The 13,251-nt window shown below is 41.6% G+C and overlaps 1 protein-coding gene across 2 annotated transcripts in view; it reads right to left on the bottom strand.

Annotated features, from left to right (window-relative positions):
• TMEM100 (transmembrane protein 100) overlaps positions 1–7,204 on the bottom strand; it is a 121,593-nt gene extending 114,389 nt beyond the window's left edge. Inside the window, exons 1-2 of one of the 2 annotated variants that reach the window (XM_078654408.1) lie at positions 7,076–7,204; positions 6,855–6,952 (exon numbers count right to left, since the gene is read on the bottom strand). In XM_078654408.1, the coding sequence (XP_078510534.1) occupies positions 6,855–6,874 (20 nt within the window). In that variant the 5' untranslated portion in view covers positions 6,875–6,952; positions 7,076–7,204. The remainder of the gene's footprint in view (positions 1–6,854; positions 6,953–7,075) is intronic. The other variant, XM_078654409.1, reaches the window with a different exon arrangement.
• Between the last annotated feature and the right edge of the window lie 6,047 nt (positions 7,205–13,251).

Here is a 13,251-nt window from a genome sequence, read left to right as displayed (position 1 = left end):
ATGGGCCCCTAATGTTTAACCTGGGAGGCCGCCATGTTCCCTTTCAGAGGCCCTGAAGAATCATTGACGTCACTGTAGCTTTCTGGCATGACACAAACTACTCAAAGCACATTTGTTTCCTTAATCATGCCCAGGCCCGCTCTGTTTCTTTCTGCTGGTAGCAGTTGGCTATACCAACAGGAAGTCAGTGCTAAGTAAAATACTTCCAATATGCAAAATCCCAGTGGCTTAAAACATGTTAAACTGTGCATGTTCAATAAGCGTGTTCTTATGTTGCTAATCATACAATTTTCAAGTCAAGTCTTACCATTTTTACAAAGAGTATCAGGGGAAGCTTTTTAAAATACATGTACCTATTGTGAAACATATATGAAAGAACTATTTTAAAAGGGTGCATGGTGAGAAGCAAGATATGTGGGAACTTTAAAGGGATTTTGGAATATCTCGAATATCGAAACTAGAATGCGATTGTTCAACATACGTCCAGTAGGTTCGATTCATACCAGATTTTCTAGATAACTACTGACTGGTGTACAGCCTGTCTCCCATGGCCTTTACTCCACAGGACTTTATGACACATGCATTTATCACGCAGGTTAGTACCATGCAGGCAGCTGGTACTTCACTATGCAGTACTTTACGAAGCATGCTTTTAATGGCATAATTATTATGCCTCTTACAAAAAAAGGGATTTAAGAGTTCTGGCAGGGGTAAGGTTTGTAGGGGCTTTAAAGGGTTTTAAGGTTTATGGGTGGGTAAGGGTACTGGGTAGTAAGTGTTTTAAAAGAAATTTTTAGGAAGTAGGATGCTTAAGGGTAAGGGGTACAAGGTTTTTACCGTTCAGGGATGGGTAGGGGTATGGGGTAGAAAGGGTTTTTTAAGGGTGAGGGATAGGTAAAGGTACGAGGTAGTAATAGGTTTTTTAGGGATCAGGGCTGGGAAAGGGTAGAAGTAATAACTGTTTTAAGAATTTTTTTTAAGGTTTAAAGGTGGGTAAACATAAGGGATAGTAAGGAGTACCCAGTGCTTAATTTGTAAAATAATAAGTGCCAGGGCCCTGACCTGAAGGCCACTGCAGCTTGCACCATTTAAAGCTGCCAAAACAATTACTAACCATCTCTCTTGCCTACACGTGTGACAGTTCAGATTATTCCAGGGCCCCAAAGATAAAGGAATAGCTGGGGAGGCAAGTATTAGTATTTTTTTATGTATATTGTATTCATAAACAACAATTGTTCAGCTCATCTCCAAATCAGAATAGTAGTGCCACCATGTGGCAGACTGTCATAAGTGTGGCGTTAACAGTTAAGTACCGGTGCCCAGCACCTGAAACCACTGGCTCAAATTAAGCACTGGGAGTACCAGAGTGTTGGAAAGAGACAGTATATAAATATGTATATGCCTGTTTACACATGGGGTACTGGGAGGAGCAGGTCCTCTGGCAAGAACATTTTGCCACTATGAACTCCAAAGTAAAACTGTGGTCAAGATATATTGATGATTTGTTCTTTGTATGGGAGGGCACTGAGACGGAGGTAATTGATTTCATAGATAAACTGAATGATAATAATCTTAACATCCGGTTCACCAGCAGTATCAGTGCAACTTCTATAGTGTTCCTTGATGTTGAGATTTACGTCCAGGCAGGCAGTCTTCAAACTGGATTGCACCGCAAGCCTACGGCGGGCAACACATTGCTGCATGCCGGGAGCCATCATCCTGCACACCTGATACGGAGCATACCCTATGGGGAGATGCTACGTGTCAGGAGGATTTGCAGCAGTGAGGAAGAGTGCCGGCTGGCACAACTCCACTGTAAATCGCGCTTCCTTCTCAGAGGTTACAAATCTGAAGCTATAGATGTGGCAATTCTCAAGGCAAACAGAATGGACAGAATTTCACTCCTGGGCTCAGGAGTGACTAACTTGAAACCACGGGTCAAGGGCTCGCAAGAGGTGATAAGGATGATTATGGGTTATAGCAACCAACACAACAGCATCTATAAAATTATTAAGGAGAACTGGTCCTTATTGTCTGAAGATCCTATTTTGGGTCCAGTTATTCCTAAATTTCCCAGCATAGCCTACCGCAAAGTGAGGTCGATGAAAGACAGCCTGGTATCCAGCAGCCCTGAGGTGGTAACGGGAACTTGGCTAAATGAGAGCAAGGGTTTTTTGAGGTGTTCGAGTTGTAAGGCTTGTAAAAATGGCGTTAGCAAAACAGAAGTAAAAACACCACTGTCGCCATTCCCCATTAAGATTAAACATAAGCTCAACTGCAAGACAGAATTTGCAGTTTATGTTTTGGAGTGCCCATGTGGGCTAAGATACGTGGGTAGTACGAGGCCCCAGGTCCACAAGCGCATCCTTCAACACCTACGAGCCATATGCAACGTTGACCCCTCATACCCAGTGGCTAGGCACTTTGACAAGTGCCATGGGAAAGATGCTTCCCTCTTGTCATATTATGTGATAGACTGTGTTCCTCCCCAGAGGAGAGGAGGAGATAGAGAGTCCCTGTTGCGCAAATTAGAAACGCGCTATATTATTCTTTTGGATACTAAGGTGCCACAGGGCCTGAATACTGGGGAGGATTGCCACACCTATCTATAATAACCTCTGTCCATTGAGAGATGTAACCTTGGGTTAGAATGCCTATCTGTAGCTGTATTGGACATTGAGTTTTATCATGCACCCTGGACGCCTTCTGAATTATTATGTAACTATTTTTAATCACATTTAATGATTCTACTCACAATTTTGCACTTTATATGGTAGCACTTTTTTGCCATCTGTACATATAGAAATACGTTGCACAAACCTTGCTATTTTGCACATTAATTAACTGTACTGTATACCCTTTATATGAGCTTAGCTGCTAGTGTGGTCAATTACACATAAACCCAGGAGTTAGTTCCATCATTAGGACATGGTTTTAAGTGTAAATATTTATATTTTTAACTTTTATATGTCTTTTGGAGGTTTTAGTAAATATTGATTAACCATTGTCATCTAATGTTTACACATGAAATGTTGGATATTCTGGACTTTATGGAGCTTTATCATCTTGGGGTTTTAGTCTGTATTTTACAAACAAGTGTACAGAAATATATTGACACTGTTTAAATATGTGCAATAGTGTGCAAACTAACAGCATTCAAGCTGCAATTTTAAGTATGTGTGAGTTACTTTATGACATTATAGTAACTTTTCCATTTCTATGTCATGTGATGGCGATTATGCACTTTAAAAGGGTGGCCAGCCCTCGTGACGTTGTCATGTGAACAAGGCTATCTTTAGCCGAAACGCGTCGTGGCGGACTGGTGCTGGGTTTTGAAACAATAAAATAACTTTGCACCTGAAGTTGGGTCTCGCTGGTTCCTGTTTGTTTGTGTGGCGAATTGCAGCGCTTGTGGACAATAGGAGCTTTACATACCTCATATATATATATATATATATAAAGAAGCAGTCCAAGTCCCGTCCGATAATGGCGGAACCAAACAGGTCCAGACCTCAGAAGCCAGACGCCCAGCAATGCAATACAGCCTCAAAAATATCAGGAATCCAAGAATGGATAGCAGGGAAGACGATTTATTGAAATAAGGATGACGCGTTTCGCTCCACAAGGGAGCTTGTTCACAAAGCGCGCCAGGAACAAACAGTGCATTTAAATAGTGAAAACAAAAATAGGACAATACAAAAATTACCAATGGTGAACGCCTTCTGTATACTTCACAGTAAACATAGTGAAAAGACTCACTAGCTAAAAAGTGCACAAAAAAATGATAATGACGTGGAATCCATAATAAAAAGCATGTAAAGCAGTTCATATAAAGAGTTCATTAAGCAGAAAATTCAATAATCATTCTAACCAACAGAAATACATTCTGAATGAAGAAAAATGAAATCCTAGACATGGCAGAATTATAATCTATATGTACAGGAATCATATCCACCTAATACACTGTGAAGAAACGCCCTCAGTTCATTAGAGCAAATAATGACATAGTGCCATAAAAATGCACTTCTGGAAACCAGAAAAAGAGGGTCGCACAATCAAATTTTCTTTTTTATTCCAATTTCATTTCAAGTAAACACTCCAAGACAAGGCAGACAAAGCCGACGCGTTTCGCAGCAGCCGCTGCTTGATCATGCCGTGATCAAGCAGCGGCTGCTGCGAAACGCGTCGGCTTTGTCTGCCTTGTCTTGGAGTGTTTACTTGAAATGAAATTGGAATAAAAAAGAAAATTTGATTGAAATGAGTACCTTTGGTGAGTGCGACCCTCTTTTTCTGGTTTCCAGAAGTTGTTGAAATATTTAAACGGCGTGGTCCTGCCGTTGGAAAACGCACCGCAAAAGGATCGCCGGTTAGCAGGAACTTGGGACTAACAACGTGATATATATATATATATATATATATATATATTTAGACAAATATATATATATATTTAGACAAGTGTGAGTACATTTATATATCACGAAAATAGAGTCAAATTCCATTTGGCTGGCTTCTGAACTTCCCAGGGCGGCCTCAGTGTGTGGGAAATTAACTCTTGCTATGTACCTGAAAGACGCCACTCTGGTCTGAAACAAAGCAAGAGTTTTAATCGGATTCGTCCATGAACAAGGCTCAGGGAAATGAAACAAAATACATTGTGTCTGAGGTGTCTCTTTTTACAACTGGATTGAAATAAAGCAATTACACCAGTATCAGGCCTGCGGTTAAAACTCTTGCTATATTGCGGACCAGAGTGGTGTGACAAGTGCATGGTATGGAAGTTCTTTTTGGAATAGGATTCGGTTAGACTCAACAGTTTCAGCACTGCCACGGAAAGAAGAGCATACTTAAACCAGAGGTATTGTGGCACATTATAAACATTAAAAGGATAGACGGATTTTGCAAGTCAGAGAGGAGCTCCATGATCATACAGAGGAATGAGCCCAAAGTCCAAGTTCCTTTATAAAGTTATGGAGCTCCAGGGTGACTTGCATTATCTTTTTCATGTACTGCAGGGAGTACATTATCTCATGTAATACATTGTCACACCATCACCTTTCCCACAAACCATTTAAATTCTTGCTGTGCAGCACTTTCATATGAAAGAAAAAGATTGTTTGTAAACATGAACAATAAAAATAGAATTTCAAATGTAAAATTTAACATCAAAAAAGCTGTTAGATATTTGTTGCAAAAAGCTATTATATTTAGTTTAATAAAAGGCTGGGGTGTTTCGGAATAAAAAAGAGCACTAGCTTGGAATTTGTAGAAACATACAGAAAGATTCTCACTTTTATAAAATTACCCAAGGAGTACAAAAAATAAATAAACACGATAGCTTAAATATCTACTTTCTGATTATCACTTTACAGCCAGAAAAACAGAGAAGAAAAAAAGCAGCATTTCGTTTTTTCATTCTTTAAACGACTGCTTTAACTATGCTCCATGACTTGACCTCCCTATCCCGTCGGCTGCTGGCTCTACTTGCAGGGATTGTGACATCAGAACTCAACTGTAATATGTTATTACAGTTGAGTTCTGTTTTTTTTCTAAATTGGAAAACGCCTTCTCCTACAGGCAAGTACATTGTGGGATTTTATGGGCATTTTTCATGCTTAATCTACACCCTTACTCCATTGTAAGAGCATGTGTGCAGTGAGGAAACCTATTGGGAAGGTTTAATTATAACCTTTCCTCTTCTCCTAAACACACTCATATTTTAGCTTCTACTCATAAACTTACAACTGCAAACAAAGTGCAGTACTTACAGGATAAGTGAAATATGTGAACATTTCCCCCGATTTTATGTGATATTTGAGTCGAAAATGTAACTCCAGAGGTTATTAACTAGTTCTGAGATTGTTACACTTCCTGAAGCACTTCTAAATTTCTAATGCACAAACTCTAATTACATTTGGCACCGGTTCCTATTCTCCTTCGTGTGGTGCACTGTTTCTTGTTGCTGCATTGCAGGGAAACACTTTGATCATGACGTTCAGAGCCCTGCGTATCATTCTAAAAATACAGAAACGTCTAGCTGAAGTAATGGTGCAATTGAGGTTCACAGGAAATGGCATAGACTTTTCATGAATTTGCAGAATATCTTTGGAACGCCCAGGTGGCTTCTAAGAAGAGTTCTGGGCTGGTGCGCTCAAGATCTAAGGTGAAGAACAGAAGAAAGAATAACCATGGCACTTTCAGTACATGTGCTAAATACTTATTGTACCACGGGTTTGTTGCTGCCAGGGTTTGTTTACTTTACATAGCATGTTATTTGCACGTAGTGTAAGATGTGTTCTCAGTAAACAAGAGTTTAAGTCTACGGTTAGTTGCTGCTCTGAAAGAATGCGATTACCACGCACCCTGCATTGAAGATGTGTACACAATCAGGAATGTAAATATGATGGCTGACTGAGAGTGATAGATCCAGGACTTCGATTCTTTACAAAAGCAGCAAATTAACCAAACTCTTGTATTTGGTGGGAGTGATGAGCCCATTTTTCAATACTAAAATAAACATCAAAACAATGTATTTAATCCAGTTCCACAAATTGTAATAATCTGAGTACATAAACTGTACCAAACCAAAACTGAGAGGGTTGTGGCTCCTCTACAAGCAGGCGTGAGCTGTGGAACACTTTTCAAGACTGAAAACATGCCTTCAGGAGACATGAGGGGCAATTATCCATGACATGCTTGTATAAAAACGGATTTAAGACATGGTGCTCATGTTTCATGCGTTTAGTCATGCTCAAACATTTAAAAACATAGGCCCAGCTAAGGAACACGCTCCTTCCATATCCTCAAACCTTCTGAAGAGCCCCCCTCCCCCTTGGTGACAACTGCGCAGGACCTACCATGGGTGTCCATAGTCCATTTCAGCACAGTCTGTTCGGTGTGATGTGCAGTCAGGACTGGGCCATCACGTCGCAAAGTTCACCCGGAAGCCTTGTTTCTGAAGAGCAAAAAAACAAAAGATGAAAAGTGGCCGTGGATGGTCGGACATCTGTACAGCACGGCCCCACCCTGCTGAAACACACACCACCTAGAAAAATATTGTGGAAAGAATTCAGCTCACTAAGGTTTCATTTTGCAGACATTGTTTTTCTCTGAAGTGACTCCAGATGCGATGCAATTGAGAGAGAAAGGCCCCTCCCTTAACACTGCCCCTTTGCCTGGCAGTATTCATTTTCTGTTTCCAGCCCCGGGCGCATTTTTGCCATCTGAGTTCTTCTAGCTATGGTGATTTTGCAAAGGAAGCTCCCGGCCGGGGTTAACCTCACGTTAAAAGGAGCAGCTTGTTGTGACTGCAGCTGCGGCAGGATGGTAGGTTCATTAGCGCTCGGCCAGGGATCCGGGGAGTAAACAGCTCAGTGGCTGCCTCAGCCCGAGGCAGGAGGCAGGGCAGACCCTGGAAACTGCCGCTTCTGACGACAGCATCTGCTAAACCCCAGCCACGTCCGCTAACACTAACAGCGGGCATAGTTAAGCGTCTAGTTTCACGCAATAGCACTTCAGTGTGGAACTCTTTGCTGTGTTTTGAACGTATGCATTCTGCACTGTGACTCTTGGCTCGGACTGCTACACAATGAGCAGAAAGTGCAAAAAGTTCATTTTACCTGCTTCCCGCGTGAATGCGGACCTCGAACATACAAAAACTGGTTCAATGAAAAAAAAGGATAGGTTCCAAAGGTAATTTTATACGCCAAAGCCCTATCCCGAATAATGCATATCTCCAAGATTAGAAGTTAACGAAGTATACCTATACATATGTCATTTAGTCTAAACTAAAATACTAGAATCCAAAAGGGGCGTGATATCTAAAACCCTAATTTCTATTTTTTTCGCTGGGGGGAGGAGGGTTAACCCTCTATTCACAGTTACTTTTTTTCAGAAAATGTCCTCCTAAAATTCCTTCACCCCTTACCCTCTTCTTTTTCTCATTTCTTTGCTAAACTGCCTTTAGCTCTATTTCTCCTGACCAAACATATCAATATTATACACAAACAAACATAGCCATGAATTTATGTTTTATGGTCTGAAGCAATTCAATAACGTTATTTATATGTACATTTATCAGATTAGATCACATAGAACATTTAAATAAAACTATGTTAAAGTATAGACAAACTATTTCTCATCGCATAGTTTAAAAATCTGATGGTCACATACATTTAAGAAGACCACTCTATATGTTTGAGCTATTCTACGATCCGTGGTCATTGGATAGGGTACTAGGTGTAACATGTTACCCTGTATATCTCAATTACTTAGTTTAGAATTGCTGCACAAACAATGCCAGTTTAAATGTCATGCTCTAGGTCCTTGGTACAAATGAGGTCTGGACACACTATAATTGAGAGATATATGTGTATTTATTCAAATGTCAGCATTTGCAGCCAGCTGGAGATAATTCAATATGCAGAAGGAATTTAATATCACCAATAATTCATATTCATTCTAGAAAATGTGGCTGACCTTTTCTCTGCTAGGGAAAAGGTTCAGTCTCCATGAATCACCAGCTAGGATGTTCGAGGCCAAGCAATCTCATTTTCTGAGCACAGTATATTTAAAACAGGACGTGTCACTGAGTGCACTGCATGATCACTGATTAACAATTTACATCTTAGTAATTCCAGAGAATCACAGACACCTGTAAACTGATAGGGATAGCTAACAGGACAAGTGACTTGTTGGGGAGTTTATTAACTAGACAAGCTATATTAGGCTATACGGAACACCTCCAAAAGTAGCTGCTCCTAACAAAGACCCTATAGGAACCCATTCTGGACACTACTCTCCCACTACTTACACCTGAACCAGAAGAAACGTAACGACTCTCCTAGTCAATCACTATCACTAATTTCAAATTTGATAACTTTGCATATAACCCCGGCCTTCTCCCAAGACACTAACTGTATAATTCAGTGTTCTTACATTTGTCCTTACCCATGTAGCTTTTTTCGTCACATATATATATATATATATATATATATATATATATATGTGTGTGTGTGTGTGTGTGTGTAGTTTTATGCTATTATGGCACCCTCTGCTGAGACTGCACATGTTAGACAAATATTTTTTTTAAAGGGACGCTTACATTAGGAAAGTCACAGAAAACATCAATGCTTGTCATTGGAATATATCAAAAGTAATCCCTTTCTCTGGACCGGACCAGCGATATTAGCAAATGCAGCGCAAGGCGAGGACAGCAAATCTATACAATGCCTGGAGCTGGCACTGTCCCTCACACATCCAGGGTAGCGTGTGTGGGTATGTTGTTTACGCGTGGGTGCGCGAGGCTGTGCGTGTGAAGGACGTGGTACCGCACGCCAAACGTCGCCAGAGATTAAAAAGTACTACATTCTATATCGCAAAACATTGAAACAAACACAAGAGGCGACAAATATTGTTTGAGAAGCCATCTCCCCCGACCCCACTGCCGGCGCCTCTCGTGCTGAAAGGGCAGTGGTGGTGCAGTCCTGAATTATTGGGAATCAGAACCGAAGGCACGGGGGTGTCCATCGTAGCCCATACACCCCATGCGAGAGACAGCTCTGACATGCATGCTCGTAAAACGGAAAAAAAGTGTTTTTATCAATAACCTCTTCCCAACTTCTGCCATTAAATTTTAAAAATGACGACACCTCCCCGAGCGGAACTTAAGTGCAGAGCACACGAAACACCGATTCCTCTTAGTTATCTCCAAGATGCAATGCAACACTGACGCTGTCTCCTCACGGCAAGAAAACAAACTTTGTAATCTTGTTATTGAAACACTGGGGCGACATTCACCGTTTATGATTCCCTGTACAAATATCATCCAATACGCGTTCGCTTGCCTAAAACCTAAATTTGTGCTTTAACACACCACACTCTCTTTCCCCCTTTACCGTTGTTAGTCTTTAAACACATTTCATATGATCTGTAAAGAAAACGCTAGCCTGCTATTAGTCTCCCACTCCGCCGGCGGACGGAGAGTTTAGGACCACAGCCGCAGCCCACTTGTTCGTCTTCCCCCAGGATTCCCCCACCGCTGCCATTCAGCCAACTCCGTGCTTACCTTTCTGAGACCAGAAGGGAACTGAAGCAGACACTTGCACAGCAGGAACATGTGAGGGGATGCAAATCACTGCCAGGGACTGTCTGCAAAGTGCGAAACATGACTTGAGACTCTTTAGGCACCGGAGGAAATGTGTTGAATGGATACAGCTAGTGTAGTTTAGGCTGCCTCGCCGTGTATATCTGGAAGTAGGCACCTTTCACCGTTTCTTTAAAATATTGTTTTTGTTCTTTAGGATTCATATAATTTTCATGGCATGCAAAACTCTTTTCCTGTGACATAGTTGCATATATTAGCAGTTTGACAGTGTCTAGGCACAACACCTATCATTGTACTATAGTGGAATTTATACAGCATTTTCTATACCCCTTGGGAGGCATACATCTCTTTTCGATGGTTAATTAAGTAAATATTCCCTATGCATCTTTATGTAGAGCTTCATAATCCTGATGAAGTCATAAAGGACACTGATTTTCAGTGGGTTTCTGGGCGCCTTCAAAGTGCATAACGAGTGATGCTGGTATTTTGGCCTCTGTGGAAAAGTTGGGTGCAATGCATGAAAACATACGGGTGGTTGATGCAAAGGGCATTAAAAGAGATGTTATTGATGATGTTAGAATAGTCTGCATATTATTAGGCTATTTTGTGCCGTGTGTCAAGGCTTGTAATATGTATATTGGACCCCTTTTGGACCCTGATGGATTCCATAGAATGATGTAATAGTTTAGGTGTGTCTGGATGTGGTTAAAAAAGCTGATGACACAATGCTCATAGTTAGTTAACGGTTGCACTCTAAAGAATAAAGACGTGCTCTACAGAGCTCTGTGTGTGGCATAGCCCTTTGCATGGGACCAGGCTAGGGAGGAAGCAGGGCTCGAGTCGGGGTACCACGTGGGTGGACGGTGTCCCCCCACTTATTTTACCGGGTTTTTACTGGGTGGACACATTCCCCCCTGCCCAAAAGCTGGAGTTGGTACCCGAGTCTGCACCTGTGCGTGAATGATAGCCTTTCAAATGCACCCGAGGCTCAGGCTAAATCTCCCCTTCCACCTTGCGCCCTCCCCTTGCCAGTCTTTCTCAGAGCACAGCTGAGGCGCTAATGCTTCAAGGAGCTGCACTGTCTACATGCCGAGCATGTCACTTCCAGGGACCCCGACAGATGCCCGTAGTGCCTATGGCCCGAGTCTGTAATAACCATGTAATCCGAAGAATGGGTCCTGTGTAAAGTGTGTTCTTGTGTTTTGAGTGACTGCCACTTATTGCAGCATTATACCTCTACTTGTATCATGTATGTATTCACGCATTTCAGATGGAGACGGGCTAATTTTGTGACGTCACTTCCGGTGACACCACTAACTTGGAGTGACCCCACTTCTTTTTTTAGGACTTGTCCTCGCCCTACCCTGCTTTAGGACTACCTCGAACCGAAGTAACAAGGCGACGAGTTAGGAGATCTGCCAGCCGAAAGTACAATATGCTCTCCCTTATCAGTTTCCAAGGCCCAGCAAACTGATTATTCCATTCCTTGCTCCTAGGAGCCAATGTGCCACTCAGCCAGTGCAAGGCTTTCGAGGAGGCCGAAGCCCTACAGAAAGAACAGTCACAGTCGGCCCAAAACCTGCTGGTAAGACAGAAAGAAGAGGTACTGTGCCGCAACATAGCATAGAGCCAACATACACACAGTACAATAGTGCTAAAGGCAGCGACAACCAGGTACAGAGAAGCACAGATGACCGCAATAGTCAGGTGCAGAAACAGCATCAAAGCAGAAGCATCCAAGTCCCACCAAATGCTAAAGGCAGTGAAAAACAGGTACGATACAGAAGATTCAGAACAGAAGTGAACCTATGCAGAATACAAAGCCGCCACTCACAGACAAAGATAAACAAGCATTGTCAAAAGCATTAGGTTTCACCTAAGCAAGCGCTATAGGCATTGTCAATGATTATTTAGAAAGGTTGCACAACAGCACTGGCTGCTGTGTAACATGGCTTAAAGTAAATAAAAACAAAGCACCATACAAATGCCAGTGTTGATGGCAACATAGTGCTTTTGTGTTTGCTTTAAGACATGTTGCATAGCAGCCCACGTTTCTGTGTAACATTTTTAAAAACCATGAAGAAAACCAAATATCTATGTGAGAGCTATTAGACTTTGTTAATGTTTCTTTGTGGCAGAAGGGAGGGCCATAAAGGGGATTTACACAAGACAATAAACAAAACAAGCCACACAAAGGTGGTGCTGGAGAGAAGGGAGGGAGCAGCAAGAACAGAAAACAGGAGGGGGTGGGAAACAAATATGAGCGAGCTGCGGGAAGCAACAACGGACAGAGGGAGGTGAGGTGGTGGTAGGGAGTACCAATAATGGACAGTGGGAGGAGAGGGGAGTAAGCTACACGATACGATTTGCAGAGATATGCACTCTGTGAGAGGACATGTACTATGTGAGTTAGTCATGAAGATAAGCTCTATATTCATCCTCAAACTATAAAATCTGAAGATAAATTCACCAGTGGTTCAGTGGCATAACAAGGGTGCCATGGGCCCTAATGCTAGTCAGAAAAAGAGCCTACTATTCCATGGTTTGGCAGTAAAAAAGACAGCAATAGCAGGTAATGCTGTGGGCCCCACAGAACCGTGGGCCCTGATGCAGTTGGCCCCTGCTACACTATTGTTAGCTGCAGTCCTGAACTGATTTAATGCTCACTCGAAACTAGACATAACAGTCTCAAGCAATTTGACCAAAGTTCCAGATTAGGTGTGTTTTTTAAAGGAAAGCCCATGAATCGAGTATTGCTTTTTCACTGAGCTGCAGCCTTTTATTAATGCTACAGAATATAAATCTTATTCAGTCATAATGCCCGACAACAATAGCAATCTTCTATGGAGAACATGTGTAAAGCGGAAGTCAAGTCTCAGCTTGGAAGCTTGTAAATAGCTTTGTAGTTTAATACATCAATTGTAGAAATAACTTTTCCCATATTCAGTCTTTATACTTATGAAGTCGATAAAATGAGCACTAATGAAGTGGGTAATAATTAGCAGTTGTCATCAGTTCCTTTTTACACAAAAAATGGAAGCTGCTGCTATATAGAGTAATTATTTTATTATTTTGCCTGCCACAACCGTACATAAGTCTCTCAACAATACCTTTGTTAGGCTAACTAAGCGCAATTCCATATAAAAAGC

This window comes from Lissotriton helveticus, chromosome 7, assembly GCF_964261635.1.
Source record: "Lissotriton helveticus chromosome 7, aLisHel1.1, whole genome shotgun sequence".
Classification (NCBI taxonomy): Eukaryota; Metazoa; Chordata; class Amphibia; order Caudata; family Salamandridae; genus Lissotriton; species Lissotriton helveticus.
Note: the sequence above shows the minus strand (reverse complement) of the source record. Positions and strands in the feature narration are given on the sequence as shown.